This window comes from Pelobates fuscus, chromosome 4 (genome assembly GCF_036172605.1).
Source record: "Pelobates fuscus isolate aPelFus1 chromosome 4, aPelFus1.pri, whole genome shotgun sequence".
NCBI classification, from domain to species: domain Eukaryota; kingdom Metazoa; phylum Chordata; class Amphibia; order Anura; family Pelobatidae; genus Pelobates; species Pelobates fuscus.
The window spans coordinates 286,036,330-286,053,255 of NC_086320.1; the positions used below are offsets into that span (position 1 = coordinate 286,036,330).

At 40.6% G+C, this 16,926-nt stretch overlaps 1 protein-coding gene across 1 annotated transcript in view; it reads left to right on the forward strand.

Annotated features, from left to right (window-relative positions):
* Positions 1–16,926, forward strand: part of MRPL3 (mitochondrial ribosomal protein L3) — a 136,537-nt gene that overhangs the window by 19,964 nt on the left and 99,647 nt on the right. Inside the window, exons 5-6 of the mRNA XM_063450671.1 lie at positions 8,084–8,183; positions 12,461–12,521. Of these exons, the coding sequence (XP_063306741.1) occupies positions 8,084–8,183; positions 12,461–12,521 (161 nt within the window). The remainder of the gene's footprint in view (positions 1–8,083; positions 8,184–12,460; positions 12,522–16,926) is intronic.

Genomic DNA, 16,926 nt, shown 5'->3' on the forward strand with positions numbered 1-16,926 from the left:
GATACCTCAGGTTTGCTATAAAGAAAGGGAAAAGCATCCATCATTTCCAATTCAAAGTTCTCCCGTTCGGGCTAGCCTCGGCACCCAGGATTTTTACAAAGATCCTCACGCCTATCACAGCACTCTTAAGGCTACAAAGTATCACAATCGTGCCCTATTTGGATGACTGGTGAAGATAAAAGCAGATTCAAGAACTACGCTGAACTCAGATGTGACCTACACTCTAAAAGTCCTGTAAAAACATGGTTGAATTGTAAATCTAGAAAAGTCACACCTTACCCCTTCAAAGTCCATCCTGTTTTTAGGGTTTTTGATCAAGTCAGACACTCTGTCAATTCATCTTTCAAGCAAGAAGAAGAAAAAGATAAAAAATTTGATAACAAAATTACTTCAAGTATCGGAATGTTCCCTAAGAAAAGCCATGCAGGTCTTGGGTCATCTGACCTCCTACGATTCCAGCAGTAAAATGGGCCAGAGCAGAATCAAGGCCCTTACAATGGGAAATCCTTGCGCAGTGGTCAAAAAAGGAAGAAGACTTAGATGCAATCATGTGTATATCAGATCATACCAAAGAGAGAATCTCTTGGTGGCTGGAGGAAAAATTCCTTACAAAAGGCCGGTCCTTTCGTCTAAAATCTTGGGTAGTAATTTCGACAGACGCCTCAAACACAGGTTGGGGAGCTCACCTAGGATATCACTTAAGACAGGGTGTTTGGTCAAAAGACGAAACAAAGGAATCTTCAAATTTCAGAGAAATGCTAGCAGTCTAATACGCCCTTCAACAGTTCAAAGTTTTCATTTTGGGGAAAGCTGTAAAGATCCAGTCGGACCTACCTGAACAAACAAGGCGGTACAAAAGTAAAAAAAATTGTATCTCCTTTGCTCACGGATCATGTCTTGGGCTCAGTACCATCTGCACGACATTTCAGCAGTTCACATTCGTGGGGTAGATAACGTGGTTGCAGATCAAAATGGTCCCAGAACGAGTGGTCTCTCACTCAAGTGGTTTTTGCTCAGCTGGTGGAGAGATTCGGTCTTCCAGTTATAGACCTTATGGCAAGAAGATCCAATGCAAAAGTGAGTTTGTTTGCCTCCCTCTTCAAGGTGGACAGGCCTCTGGTAATAGATGGTCTTTCAATCCGGTGGGAATCTCCCCTTGCGTACATCTTTCCCTCCGGTAAGCTTAATCCCGAGAATTCTGCAAAAAGTGGCATCAGATCAGACACGTCTCCTGGCCATACTGCCGTGCTGGCCAAATCGCAGCTGGTTCTCGGTTTTGAAGAATATGACTTTAAAGTACTGGACTCTTCCGGTTACGCCGGATCTCCTGGAAAACGCGGAGGTCCCAGTGGAAGTGTTTAAGATGTTCAAATTGACAGCTTGGCTGCTGCAAGGCTGATTCTGCATCATAAGGGTATTAAGAAAGAGAGGTTTCAATTGCTTTTAAATTCCACCAGTAGCTCTACCTCTTCTATATACTTGAAGATTTGGACAAGATTTCTTCACTGGTGCATTGCTAAAGATTGCATTAGATCCCATCCGTCTGCTGACACAATCCTTCATTTTTTGCAAGATGGTCTTGAACAGGGTTTTAGTCTTTCTACCCTCAAGGTCCAAGTTTCTGCTTTGTCATTTTTTGGTGAAAAATTGGGCTTCTAATCCTCTCATTAGGATGTTTTTTTAAAGCAGTTAGGCTTTTAACCCCTTAAGGACACATGACGTGTGAGACACGTCATGATTCCCTTTTATTCCAGAAGTTTGGTCCTTAAGGGGTTAAAGCCTCCTATTAAAATCCGGTTTTCTCTCGTGGGATTTGTCCTTAGTTTTAAAATTTCTGTGTTCTCAGCCATTTGAGCCTTTAGAAAAGGCCTCTTTCAAGTATGTGTCCCTGAAATCTGTGTTCTTGGTAGCAATTACTTCAGCTAAGAGAGTTGGGGAACTACAGGCACTGTCCTCCTCGCCTGACTTTAATAAGTTTTATTCGGATAAAGTGGTTATGTTCCCTAAACCTTCCTTTCTTCCGAAAGTCATCTCCTCCAAAGTTATCAACAAACCTATTTCTCTGCCTTCCTTCATTAGTAAGCCTGATTGGGAGTTTGATTGGAACCTACTGGATGTAGGGAGGTTGCTTAAAATCTACTTAGAATGCTCCTCTGCATATAGGAAGACGGATCATCTTTTCGTACATTTTTTTTTGGTAAATTCAGAGGTCAAGTGGCATCCAAAGCCACTTTGGCAAGATGGCTGGTAGAGGTTATAAAGTTGGCTTATTCTTCATCGAACCTTCCTATACCTGCTTCCTTGAAAGCACATTCCACTAGAGCCATGGCTACATCTTGGGCCGAAAAAGCATGTGCATCTCCAGGAGAGATATGTAAAGCGGCTAACTGGTCTTCTTTCAACACCTTTGTGAAACATTACAGGCTAGACATATTCTCTGCCTCTGACGCTGATTTCGGGCACAGGGTGTTACAAGCTGTTATGGCCTAAATTCCCGCCCTTACTCTGGGATCTCGATATATCCCTATTGTACTGCCACCATATGCCAGGAAAAACTGCAATTTTACTCACCGTAAATTCCTTTTTCCTTAATATGGTGGCAGTACAGCACACCCTCCCTTTATCTAATTAATAAAAAGTTTTCTGAGGTTTTTGTGGTTTCACTGTGGTGTTCTTGATACGTACTGAGGTCCTAAGGCGGCAGGGTCTCTTATACCTGGTAAGGGGAGGAACTTTTTATGTTAATTAATTATTTCTTTCAGATGCTTGCCCTAAGGGAAGAGTACATCCCTATTGTACTGCCACCATATTAAGGAAAAAGGAATTTACGGTGAGTAAAATTGCAGTTTTACACTTAAAGGAACACTATAGTCACCTAAATTACTTTAGCTAAATAAAGCAGTTTTAGTGTATAGATCATGGGTCGTCAACCTGGTCCCTACCGCCCACTAGTGGGCGTTTCAGGATTCCAGGTGGGCGGTAGGGATTTCCAGGTTGATCGGGCGGGCGGGCGCGAGCCGGCGGTACCCGTGCGACTGGGTACCGCCGTGACCATTTGCGGCCCCGGCCCGCGCGGCAAACCGCCGGGGCCGCCTTCCAAAGTGTCCATCGGGTGGCCCATGCTGTCAGGGCCACCCGATGGATGCGGATTGTAAGGGGGCCCGGTCAGCGCTGGGCGCTTTAACAGCGCGACCGGGCCCCCTGTGATGACATCAGAGCTGGGAGGAAGTGATTCCCCGGTCACTCCTCCCAGCTAAAACTGAGAGCCGCGCGGGAGGAAGCAGAGGGAGTCAGAGTGGGAACTCTGACTCCCATCCAACTGAGCCACCACTGGACCCCAGCAAAAGTCACCCTCCTGCACCTTAAAGGTAGGAAACAGGAGGGTGACTTAAATATAATGTTTGTGTGTGTGTTTGTAGGTATGTCTTGTGTGTGTGTATATGTCTTGTGTGTGTGTGTCTGTCTGTATGTGTCTTTGTATGTATGTCTTGTGTGTGCATGTGTCTGTATGTATGTATGTATGTATGTGTGTCTTGTCTTTGTATGTATGTCATTGTATGTGTGTCTTGTGTGTCTGCATGTGTGTGTGTCTATGTATGTCTTATGTGTGTGTCTGCATGTGTGTGTGCATGTCTGTGTGTGTCTGTTTGTATGTGTGCCTGTCTGTTTGTATGTATGTGTCTTGTGTGTGTGTGTATGTGTGCCTGTCTGTGTCTTTGTGTGTCTTGTGTGTCTGTAGGTGTGTGTGTGCCTGTCTGTGTCTGTATGTGTGTCGTGTGTGTGTGTCTTGTATGTCTGTGTGTGTCGTATGTGTCTTGTGTGTGTGTGTGTATGTGTCTGTCTGTATATATGTGTGTGTGTGTCTTGTCTTTGTATGTATGTGTCATTGTATGTGTGTCTTGTGTGTCTGCATGTGTGTGTGTGTCTATGTATGTCTTATGTGTGTGTTTGCATGTGTGTGTGCATGTCTGTTTGTGTCTGCATGTGTGTGTGTGTCTATGTATGTCTTATGTGTGTGTTTGCATGTGTGTGTGCATGTATGTTTGTGTCTGTATGTATGTGTCGTGTATGTGTGCCTGTCTGTGTCTTTGTGTGTGTCTGTATGTGTGTCTTGTGTGTGTGTGTGTGTGTGTCGTATGTGTGTCTGTATGTGTGTCTTGTGTGTATGTCTGTATGTGTGTCTTTGTGTGTGTGTCTTGTATGTGTGTCTTGTATGTGTGCCTGTCTGTTATAGTGGACTATAGTAAGTGGGCTACCTAGCTCAGCCTTCCTACTGGGCATTGCTATAAGGACGGTTAAAAAATAGAAAAAAGGGGAAAAAAAGGTGGGGAGGGGAATTGAGGAGGGAGAGGAGATGAGCTGACGCACAAATGAGAAATCATATTATGCGCAAACAGAGAAGTCGTCTGAATATCACTGAAAGAGACCTTCGTTTGTTCCTTACGAAAATCGAACCAGATATCAAATATTTAGTCTCGCAGCATCAACCTCAAGGATCTCATTAATCACTAGTAAAGGTAATTTCAATTTACTTTATTGTTTTCTCATTAAACTTTATAAAGTTAAAAACCTTATAAACCTGCATTAAGTAGAAATAAAAAGATAAATGTACGTACATTTATTTTTTTTTTAAAACACCCTCCTTTCTTAAAAATATTCCGCATTTGCGCGAAAACTGGTGGGCGGTAAGGAAATTTTTTCAACCAAAAAGATGCATTAGTGGGCGGTAGGTAAAAAAAGGTTGACTACCACTGGTATAGATCATTCCCCTGCAATTTCACTGCTCAATTCACTATCATTTAGGAGTTAAATCAATTTGTTTCTGTTTATGCAGCCCTAGCCACATCTCCCCTGGCTATGATTGACAGAGCCTGCATGAAAAAAAAAAACTGGTTTCACTTTCAAACAGATGTAATTTACTTTAAATAATTGTATCTCAATCTCTAAATTGAACATTAATGACATACAGGGGGCTCTTGTAGGGTCTAGCAAGCTATTAACATAGCAGGGGATAAGAAAATCCTAATTAAACAGAACTTGCAATAAAGAGCCTAAATAGGGCTCTCTTTACAGGAAGTGTTTATGGAAGGCTGTGCAAGTCACATGCAGGGATGTGTGACTAGGGTTCATAAACAAAGGGATTTAACTCCTAAATGGCAGAGGATTGAGCAGTGAGGCTGCGGGGGCATGTTCTATACACCAAAACTGCTTCATTAAGCTAAAGTTGTTCAGGTGACTATAGTGTCCCTTTAATCATAATGAAAAATTACATAATTATTCTCTCTTAAGAACTCAATACTCCCCTCTCCAGCAATGTTCCACAGAAAGTATGTTTTACATTAGCATAGCACCCTCATGCATCCCACCTAGAGATGTAAAATGTCCAGAAATGTTGAATTAATGGGAAATAAATTGAGAGGCACACCTCTCACTGTACCAACAATTTATGCTCTTTGTAAAGAGCATAACATTTCATCTATAAATTTTGCCTGCAGGTTTGCTATTAAATGTATCGATTGGTATAAAACATAAAAAAATGGTCTTTCTCCCACTTGTCAGTTGATTAATCAGCATAGACTCTTTGCCGATAACAAGGGAGAGCAGTATAGACCTACCAGAGGTGTTCTTTGTGCTCTCCACACAACGACCACAGTGCATGCTACTAGAGCTGGCTAGGGAGTATAGGTGACTGACGTAACCCTGTTCAGACGCCAGCATACTGGCAACAAAGCCACAGTGTTGGCGTCACTGAGGAGGTTTGCCATGCTTGGAATATATCCTGATAATTTTAGTTGCACTAAGTGAGAAAATGCTTGACAGATTCCATTTAAACAGCAGTATAAATACAGAAATCTGTGCTTGCTAGATAACAAGCCCCAGTACACCAATGTAACAACCAAAGTGCACACCAGTACTTATCAAAGAGAATCTAGGACTCTCACCCATTTTGAGACTCAACAACAGAGCGTGAAAATGGCTGCAAAAAGGACCACTAACATGTTGCCTAGAAAACCTTTGAATCCTGGCAATTGCTGAAAACAAGTTTAGAATCCTGAGTAGTGGGTCCCCAATTATTGTACCAAATATAATATATTCATCAGGCCCTAGACTGCCCCATATTTATTAGCTACACTAACAGGACTGCCTTCCCCATTATAGTGGAGACCTTTCTAACATCGGAAATTAGAAGAATGAAGATGTTTTGCAGAATTAGGTTTTGCTGCTTTAACATAGAAGAATTGGTCACCATGGTTATTTTGGAACTGAAGAGCTTTGCCATGTACATAGTTTGGTTCTCTGTCAAAACCCAATGATATAGTGGTTCACAACTGTTTTTCACTTATGTACAACTTGGAAGACCATTTCCCTAAATTGTAACCCTCATATGGAAGAAAAGTTTGTAATTAATACAAACAGGCACCCCTGCTCTTTTTCTGCCACAGGCACCCCTGCTCTTTTTCTGCCACAGGCACCCCTGCTCTTTTTCTGCCACAGGCACCCCTGCTCTTTTTCTGCCACAGGCACCCCTGCTCTTTTTCTGCCACAGGCACCCCTGCTCTTTTTCTGCCACAGGCACCCCTGCTCTTTTTCTGCCACAGGCACCCCTGCTCTTTTTCTGCCACAGGCACCCCTGCTCTTTCTCTGCCACAGGCGCCCCTGCTCTTTCTCTGCCACAGGCGCCCCTGCTCTTTCTCTGCCACAGGCGCCCCTGCTCTTTCTCTGCCACAGGCGCCCCTGCTCTTTCTCTGCCACAGGCGCCCCTGCTCTTTCTCTGCCACAGGCGCCCCTGCTCTTTCTCTGCCACAGGCGCCCCTGCTCTTTCTCTGCCACAGGCGCCCCTGCTCTTTCTCTGCCACAGGCGCCCCTGCTCTTTCTCTGCCACAGGCGCCCCTGCTCTTTCTCTGCCACAGGCGCCCCTGCTCTTTCTCTGCCACAGGCGCCCCTGCTCTTTCTCTGCCACAGGCGCCCCTGCTCTTTCTCTGCCACAGGCGCCCCTGCTCTTTCTCTGCCACAGGCGCCCCTGCTCTTTCTCTGCCACAGGCGCCCCTGCTCTTTCTCTGCCACAGGCGCCCCTGCTCTTTCTCTGCCACAGGCGCCCCTGCTCTTTCTCTGCCACAGGCGCCCCTGCTCTTTCTCTGCCACAGGCGCCCCTGCTCTTTCTCTGCCACAGGCGCCCCTGCTCTTTCTCTGCCACAGGCACCCCTGCTCCTCCTCTGCCCTAGATATCCCTGCTCCTCCTTTGCCCCAAGCATCTGTTCTTCCTCTTCTTCTGCTCCAGGCTCTCCCTGCTCCTCCTCTGCTTGGGGCAGTTATTCTTATTGGCAGTGTTTGTTATTTGACATATATATGGAATTAAAATATACAAATACACTTACCGACCAATTTGTTCTACGACTGGGTCGTAAGAATGGAACCCAGTCGGTAAGTGAGGAGTACCTGTACTGAGAATGCTCAGACTCATTCTAAGCCACTCTCAGATTGGGCACTCTATTAATCATCAACTTTGGCTGGGGGCTGCACAGGTATATGATATTGGCTGGAGTGCGGGCGACCTAAGGACATTGGCTGGCGACTCCTGGATAGGGGATGACATGAGAATGTGGTGCTCCTCATTGACTGGCGGCTCCTATTTTCTAATGAATGTTTAAGTAATTTCCGCCATTAAAATGTATTTTCACATTCCCCTGGGGGAATGGATACCACAGGTTTAGAACCGCTGATCTAGAGGACGTGAGTTGTAGAAATTCAGTGTGTTGGAAAGTAAAGTTTCACTTTTGATTGTAATTTATTTATTAATTTTAAATAAACGTTTAAGCAGATCTGTGTGAAATACTATTCTGTTCAAATTGTATATAACATGTTTTCATTTGCACTTTAATATATAGGTAAATAAACCAATTTAAAATTACCAACATTTCTTCATACTGGCCTCAAAAGTGTATTTTATTTATTTGTATGTATTTAATTTTTAATGCTAAAAAAAACACTTCTTAGAGCACAATATTCCAAATTGCATGGTTACTTCAGCGTTCTGAAAGATTTAGTGTGATGTTTAATTTTTGAGTTCTCTTTTCTCTTACAGAAAACAGAATCAACATTGGAAAAATATCGTGAAGCTGGAGTGCCACCCAAGCAGAAACTTAGTGTATTCAAAGTTTCTGATAATGCAATCATCAAACCAGGTAAGATAACAACACTTTCTTATATTAACCTGACCTAAACGCAAAATAAAGCAACCGCTGCTCGTGCTTGTTCTAGACTGAATGATTCTAGAACATGCTGTATATTGTGAGTTTTGTTATACAGCAATGTTTATAAATATTTATGGGGGACATACTCTAGAAGTTTTTCTTTTATTTTCTTGTCATACCCTAAATCTGTTAAACCAAAGAACAATATCACTTCAGATACATTCAGCTTTTCCCTGCAAAGAGTACGGTCTGATGGAACTTCTGAAGAAAAATGCACACTAGGAGGATGAAAAGAAGACTGATAGTTTTACTTGGCCAGTCAGCTAATACCTTCTTTTTGTATAAAAGGGGGTGCAAGGAAGTGTAGCGCCTTATAGGGGTCAGATTCCAAGTAGGGGTGACACCTGTATAACGCTGCTTCACTGCACTCCTTTTATACAGTATCTACTCACGGTCAGAAGTTTCCTCACGGTTTGGGAAGTTTAAAGCGGCACTGTCATGGCCGAATCCCGTTTTTTATTTTTATTTTTTTATTTAGGGGCCCCCCTTCAGTTTAATAGCCCCCACTCGCGCTGCACCGGGTGGGGGGACCCTAGTTTTTTTTTTTGTTTTTTTTTTTACAGTGAGCAGCCACTGGTAGGCAACCTTCAGCACTCCACATGCTGTGGACTACATCCCCTATAATGCTCTTATACCCATAATGCTGGCGAAGCATCATGGGACGTGTAGTCCAAAACATCTGGAGTGCCAAAGATTGCCTATGCCTGCTTTAGGATATCTTCCCCACTGCAAACTTGCCAGTTATTCTCAGTAATTAATACAATATTTGGAACTAATCATTTGTTGTGGAAATAAAAACAGCATTTCAGGCACTACATGGCAAGCTTTCAGCTTAATTCAGTTAACCAATGAACCCATCTTAAATTACCACTGGGAAACATTGCATGGTGTACGTATCATTTCCTCTTGTGTACTGAAATTAGGGAACTGTAGTGTAAAGTACTCTCTGAGTGCATCTGCACACACATTATGTTCAAAGATTCAACTCCCAAGTAGATATATGTTGACCATGTTATATCCCAGACAGAAAGCATTTATTCCTGGATTTTGACATTTTTAAAATAATTTAATGCACAGAGAGTTGTGTTCTTTACACACCAGGTGTCTGATGCTTAAACAAAACAAGTATTATTTTTAAATACTTGAACTTAAATTCATCACAGTGTCTTATAACACTGTAACTTCTTGTTTGTTGATGAAAATGCCCTTGCAGCTAGTTATTGTGAGCATTTGAGTTCGATGCAGAAGCTAAAGATCAAGTAGCTTTGTTTAATTGATATTATTCACTGTTGCAGAATGAATCTCCATTTGCATTCATTTTCGTGAAGGGGGGTTGGCAGACAGCCATTAGATCACTTGTAGAATTGCAATATTGTTAATCTCTTGCAAGTGAAGTTGGGATGTACATTAGTGCTTTCATGCACTGAACATGTTAATTGGTACAGTGTGGGGAGTTCAGGGATGAAGTTCTAAACATAGAGTAATCACCTTGGAAACAGATGGAATATCACTGAAGACTACTTCACATTTAGAGATTTGCCATGCCATTGCTCTTTATACATAGCCTGCCATTGTGTTCACGTTCTGATTATGGATAACTCTGAGTGTTCTTTAGTTATCACTAGTTCACAATACTGGTACCTACATACTTCATATATATCTATATGTGGGGTAGGCTTGCTTTGAGCTTTTCATTTTTCAACTGTCCAGTCCAATCCAGACACCTTTCAATCCCATAAATTAAAATGAAATTAAAGTCCTGTAGGTACTCTGGTTTAAATTTTGATGGCAGTAATTATTGACTGTTTTCAGCCGATAAAAAAAATACAAATAAAAATAATTTAAATCGAAATTTTATTTTAGCAAACGAACCCAATAAAGGAGCTGGTGGTTGGAAATATAATCGCAGATAAATGTGCATCGGATCATCATTTATTTTTATTTTCCATGCTAACCCTGTTATTCATTGAATAAATAATGCCTTTGGGGGCGGAGAGGGGTCAATATGGGACACTATAGTCACCAGAACAACTACAGCTTATTGAATTTGTTCTGGTGAGTAGAATCATTACCTTCAGGCTTTTGGCTGTAAACACGGTCTTTTCAGAGAAAATGCAGTGTTTACATTACAGCCTAGTGATAACTTCACTGGCCACTCCTCAGATAGCTGTTAGAGATCCTTCCTGGGTCATGGCTGCCTAAAATGCATCCAAACATTCAGTGTCTCCTCCCTCTGCATGCAGACACTGAACTTTCCTCATAGAGATTCATTGATTCAATTCCTCTCTATGAGGAGATGCTGATTGGCCAGGGCTGTGTTTGAATTGCGCTGGCTCTGCCCCTGATCTGCCTCCTTGACAAGCTCAACCAAGCCCATGGTAAGCATTGTGATTGGTTCAGGCAACAACTTCTAATAATGTCAGCAGACAGCTTACTAGTCTGAGACAAACAGCATGCAGAGCTACAGCTTCAGGCTTGAGTACAAGTATGATTTTACTATATTTAGGGAGGCATGAGGGGCCCAGGGGGCTAGATGGTGGTTTTAACACTATAGGGTCAGGAATACATGTCTGTGTTCCTGACCCTATAGTGCTCCTTTAAGTGTTCACTGTTCACATTAGTATAAGTCTCCTGAACAGTGAACAGCCAGCAGCTGCTCACTTTAATAAAAAAAAACTAGCGACTAAGCAGTGATTGGAGGACCTGACACATATCCTTCCAGTGGGCATTAGGCGGGGGGCATAACATTTTATAGTGGATCGGGAGGGGCGGGGGAGAATGATGACAGAATGTGTTCCTCCACAAACTGGTAAAAATTGCTGCAGTAAAAATGAAGGTAAGTGAGGCTTTATGAACTACATTTTTTTTTGTAAAGAAAGTAAAAATCTGTACACATTTTCGTTAGTGGGGGGTTTAAGGATACTTAATGGCTGTTATATGCACACTGCATCGTTTAATAAACATTTTCTGACTTCTCACATTACTTTGGCAAGTATTTCTATGTAGTATCTACATTCTATCAGGAATTATTTATGAAGAGCAATTGTTGAGCAAAGTACGAAAGTGGAGCAGTCCCCAGGGAAACGGATGAAGTGTTCCTGCTAATTGCTGTACATTTTTATTTTTGAAGGAACAGCTCTCACACACACACACACACACACACACAAAACAAAAATGACAAAGTTATTTAACCCCTTAAGGACCAAACTTCTGGAATAAAAGGGAATCATGACATGTCACACATGTCATGTGTCCTTAAGGGGTTAAAATCGGCTAACTTGGCAAACATGGGGATTTGGTTACACCATATGGCCTTTTTTGTGTGTGTGTGTGTAATTGGAACCTAGGCCAGCTTCCATCTATGTCAAGCCACCAAGCCCTCTCTTTTAGGCGACCACACTTAATTTTTTTTATAATATATATATATATATTTATATATATATATATATATATATATATATATATACATACATACATGAGCAGAGACTCTGGAAACTGCTTCAGCAGTAAGTATTACAACATGTTTTGGGTGTGCGCCCCTACCCATTATCTTTTCCTCCCCCAATATTTAATTTTTTTTCTCTAAGTGCACTAACATTTGTAAAATACATTAAGAGTGTAGGAAGAAGAGATATAAGGGACGTGGCAATGAGGGGAGTGTGATCATTAAAGGGACACGCTGGACCCTTAAGATCCTTTAATTTGATGAAAAGCTTTGTGTGAAGAGTGGGCCTTGTTACACCCACCTGGCTTTAAAGCAGACAACTGGTCCTGTTACTTCCTTTTTGCCTTGCAAATAGTTCTCATTGAGCTGCATTAGGAAGTTTGTAATTGGACAGCCACAGAAAGACTGGACTGGCTTAGAAGAGGAGGGCTTGCAAAGGCAGCAAACGAAATATGCAGCTTTTGAAAGCTGTTTTCAGAAATGCTCCCAATTAAAAAAAAAAGTATATTATATGCACTGATGTTTTTAATAGGGATGTGTTTACTAAGCTTTGGTTTTTTAATGTTTTTATTTGGGCAGTAGAGTGCCTCTTTAAGATATTTGAGGCAGGGAAAGGAAAACCAAAAGAAAAACCATCACAGGGCCGCTGTTGTGACAAATTAAATAGTTAGTATTGTGTCGTTCATGGGCGATGATATGGCTGCACCTTTTTATTTGCTTTTTTTCTCTGTCCCAACTTAATTTATTTTCTTGAATTCCCTAGGAACACCTCTTTATGCTGCTCATTTTCGACCAGGGCAGCTTGTGGATGTCACTGCAAAAACGTAAGTAACTTTGCTGTTCACTGCAAAATTCTCTTAACATCCCCCACCCCCAAAAATAATAATATTAATAATAATAAAAAATAGCATTAAATTCTGCTAAAATACAAAATATTTTAAGTGTGGCTGAAATGCAAAATACACCCCAACAGTCAAAGTGGATATTAATTAAAATGAATGGCACCAAATGTACAGGAGTATTTAATAAAGTTGTGAATTGTTTTGGAGTTAATAACTCCAAAATGTATGTGTACTCTCTCCTCTTCCCACACCCCAAAAAACATTGCTGGGTCCCATGGAATCCTTTGCTGGATTATGTGAAAGAGCCATGTCTTGTTTAGATTAATACTCCAATGACAATGATTCCACGGTACAAACACACTCTACAAACACAACGTGGAATCTCTCGCACATGCTCAGGTGTAGTTTTTCCTAAATAAACAAAAACAATGTTCTGCAGAATTCTGCACCAAAGGACTTCCTTCTTATCTTGACCACCCAATTATAGACAAAATGGCCTCATCAGTATATGTACATATCTCAGCCACTGAGTAACTTGAACCGCTGGAAGCCATATAGGCTGCATGAGAAGGAAGGGGTACATAGTAACTATATCTACATGTCTGTATTTTGTTTCTCTGACTGTCAGCACTTTGATTGTGGAGTAAATGTGTAACGTAATTGTATATTCTATACAAGGCAGCCTGAGTGTGAAGGAGAGGGCAGCCAGGCAGCACACAATAGACGGACATGTAGGGATATAAGTACTTTGCGGATTAAGTGAAGTAGCTTCATTGTATATTGCTATTAAACAAATGAAAGCTGCCTCCCTTTATATTAATCAATACTCAGATTAGATTATTCCAATAGAGAAGCATTGGTAAATGGTGGGCATGTACATCAAACCGCCTATAGCACTTCTAAAAAAAAAAAAAAAAAAAAAAAAAAAAACATTGAATCCAATGCTTCTATGTGAGTGCTCACTTCAGATTTGAACTACAGTATCAAATGAGTGAAGCAGGAAAATCCTGCATCATACAAGGCTTACTAAAGGCATTTATAAAAGGGCTAATTTCTTTTGAAATTGGCTATAATAAAACAAACCAGAGTGGACATGTGGTTAACCCCTAAAGCACTTCAGCTTTGTGTTTTGAGATGATTAAAATAAAAGTATATGTAGTAATGCACAGAATTGTCCTGGAACTGCATGCCTCCATCTTGGCTCCATGTCATTCATTATTATCAATGTTGCCCTCTTCTTCCAATGAACGTAGTGGAAGAGGAGCAATTGAAACAATGTTTCTATTTCTCCTCCTCATTTGCCCTGTGTCTTCACTGAACTGGTTTATGATGCATTAGCACAAGCTATAGTTTTTGTTTTGTTTTGTTTTATTATGTAATGCTGTAAATTCTGTGTAAGTGAAAGTTATTCTTTAAATCTTGCATTCCTTCGTACTGTGTTACGTTCCGTTAACCATGCTATAATTTTTACCCATTAGTTTATTTTGATATACACGTGTCCGCTTCAGTTGACTTGACTTTCAGAAACTGGAGAAAAGCGCATTGGTTTTCATATAAAGTGTGAAATAAGTGAATATTATTTTTCAAAATGGCAGCATGCAGTACCTCAGATGAGAGATCTGAAAGTGTGATTCATCAACAATTCTGCTTTTTGACAAAACTACACGAATAAGCTGTGTTTACAGCGATGATGCCAAAACATTTGCTCTTTAAAAGATAAGATTGAGGAATTATTCTACCTGGAAAAATTGCTTAATATATGGCTGGGCACGTTCTGCAGTATGGAATGTATTGGTATTCAAATATCTTTTTGATATTAGATATATTTAAAAGGCCTACCATGAAGTAAAAGGTTGCCTTCCCTTCTTGCTTTTCAAAATGTCACTAGCTATTAATATTCTAAGCCCAAAATTCTCCTGTCAAACACAACATGCTGGTAATTGACCATGTCAGCCTTTCATAGACTTTAAGTTTCTTGGCATTAAGGTAAAAGCATAGTTTTTAGCCGTGGCTTTAGCAATCTATTGGGAGAACGTTAGCTTCTCTGCTATTCCTGCGAGAGTATTGCCATTTCTTAATTAATGGACTACATGAAAGATTCACAAGCATGTTCCTATGGAGGAATAATATATATCTTACATTATCCTGCGAAAAATGACCTTTTAATCCAGCTTTCTCAACAAAATGTGTCATTCACATTTCAGTTACCTTCTTCCACTTTGCATTTGTTTATTGGAGGCATCTGTTTGTTATTTAGGTTTTAAAAACATTTTCAGATGGTTATTTGATTCATCTTGAGTATCCATTACTTTGTTGCTGTGACAAGTTGAATCGCACTCCCCTTGACACCTGCTTGGTACATTTGTGCATGGTACATTTTTTTTCAATCATATTGGATACAAATATACTTGCTGAAGATGTGAAGGCAGGTGAAAAATCTTTTTCTGGAAAATTAACAATGGACAAACCTTATTTATGTTTGGCCCCATAATAATGAATATGCACAGTCCTTCAAAGTAATCATGAAACATCAGTATTCATTATCTTGGCTGACATTTTGCCACAACTCAGTGACATCATTGGAATTCCTTTTCATTAGTGGGACAGAAAATGATGTTCCAGTGATTCTCAGCCCACCAAAATGTCCCCATGGTCAGGCTCTATATAATCTAAATAATCTGGTATCGATTTAAAAAAAATAAAATGCATTTCAATCTTTTAATTTGTATTACCGTACATGTATTTTCTCAATCCATATATTTTCGCAAGTGGTATATCTGGCTGTCCGGGCATGTATAATTTAGATTTAAGGTGACTTCTGTAGATAAATTATTTAGAAGGTTTTTCAAACAGTGGTGAATCATTTGGAAAGCTTATCAAATCGAGGCCTGTGTAAGGATAGATTCCTTTTTAAATCCAGTTGAGCGTTTTATCTATCTGCATTAATGTTCTTGCTATCTAAGGACTGTTAGGGTCTAACTGACAGATATAATGTTTGAAGTACAAACTGATTCTTTGAATCCTAACAATTCCTAACTTCAATAATACAATTCAGTGATACGGACACGTGTGATGCACGCAATTACCGTAGCTGTCCAATTAGATTTCTTGTTTTTCACTCATCCTCTGTGGTTTATTTAAGGCTTATAATATGCTGTTGGGATATCAGCTGTACAAACATTCTTCTAGTTGTTTTTATTCCTTGTGCTCTAGAGCAGGGGTAGGCAACCTTCGGTACTCCAGATGTTTACAAATGGGTTAATTGTAGATGTTTACAAATGGGTTAATCCAGCCTCTAGTGGCTGTCTCATTGACAGCCGCTAGAGGCGCTTCCGCGCTTCTCACTGTGATTTTCACAGTGAGAAGACGCCAGCGTCCATAGGAAAGCATTGAGAATGCTTTCCTATGGACTGTTTGAATGCGCGCACGGCTCTTGCCGCGCATGCGCATTCAGCCGATGACGGTGAAAATGAGGAGGAGAGTTCCCAGCGCAGAGGAATTAACCCCTTCCACCCCCTAGAGCCTGGCGTGAGGGGGACCCAGAGGGTGAGGGGGACCTAGAGACCCTATAGTGCCAGGAAAACGAGTATGTTTTCCTGGCACTATAGTGGTCCTTTAAGCATAATATAAGTAGATCATAAAAAAAAATGACATAACTTAAAGTCCTTATTCAAACCAAAGGGAATAAGGGTACGTAAATTAAAAATCCATTTCATCTTTGTTTGCCTTTTTTTTTTTTTTTTTTTTTATAATGTCTTCCCCTCTCCAACTAATATCTACTTTTTGTATTCCTACAAATTGGAGTTGTTTCGGGTCGCTGTTATGCTTATACTTAAAGTGGGATGAGAGACTATGTTTGTCAAAGCCATTTTTTATATATCTTATATGCTCCTGTATCCTCACGTTCAGGGTTTGACCAGTCCTACCTACATACCCTAGGCCACAGGAGCATATAATCAATTAAAAAATGACTTTTTGGGAGTGGCAAGTAATAAATTTGATAGGAAAGATCTCCTGTTCATTCTGTGGGTTATTAAAGGTTCTTATATGTCTTTTCCTTGAGCCAGTGTGCTTGCATACCCCATAAAACCCCTTTGATTCTTTAAAAAAGTTCCTTTCTGTCTTCTTATTTCTAATGTGGCTGTGTACTAGGTTATCCTTTAACTTCAGTGTTCCCCTATAAATAATCATTGGTGTATCTGGGAGTATCTTATTTAAAACCGCGACGGTTTTTAAAATGGGGCAATATTTTTTTTACAAATTATTTTAACTTGATGACTTTTACAATTAAAATCACTAATTAAAGCAATCTTACTTTGGGCAGTGGTCTCCTTTGGTGGTTTATATGCAAATAATGTTGTTCTCTCCTTTTTATTGACCTCCTCAT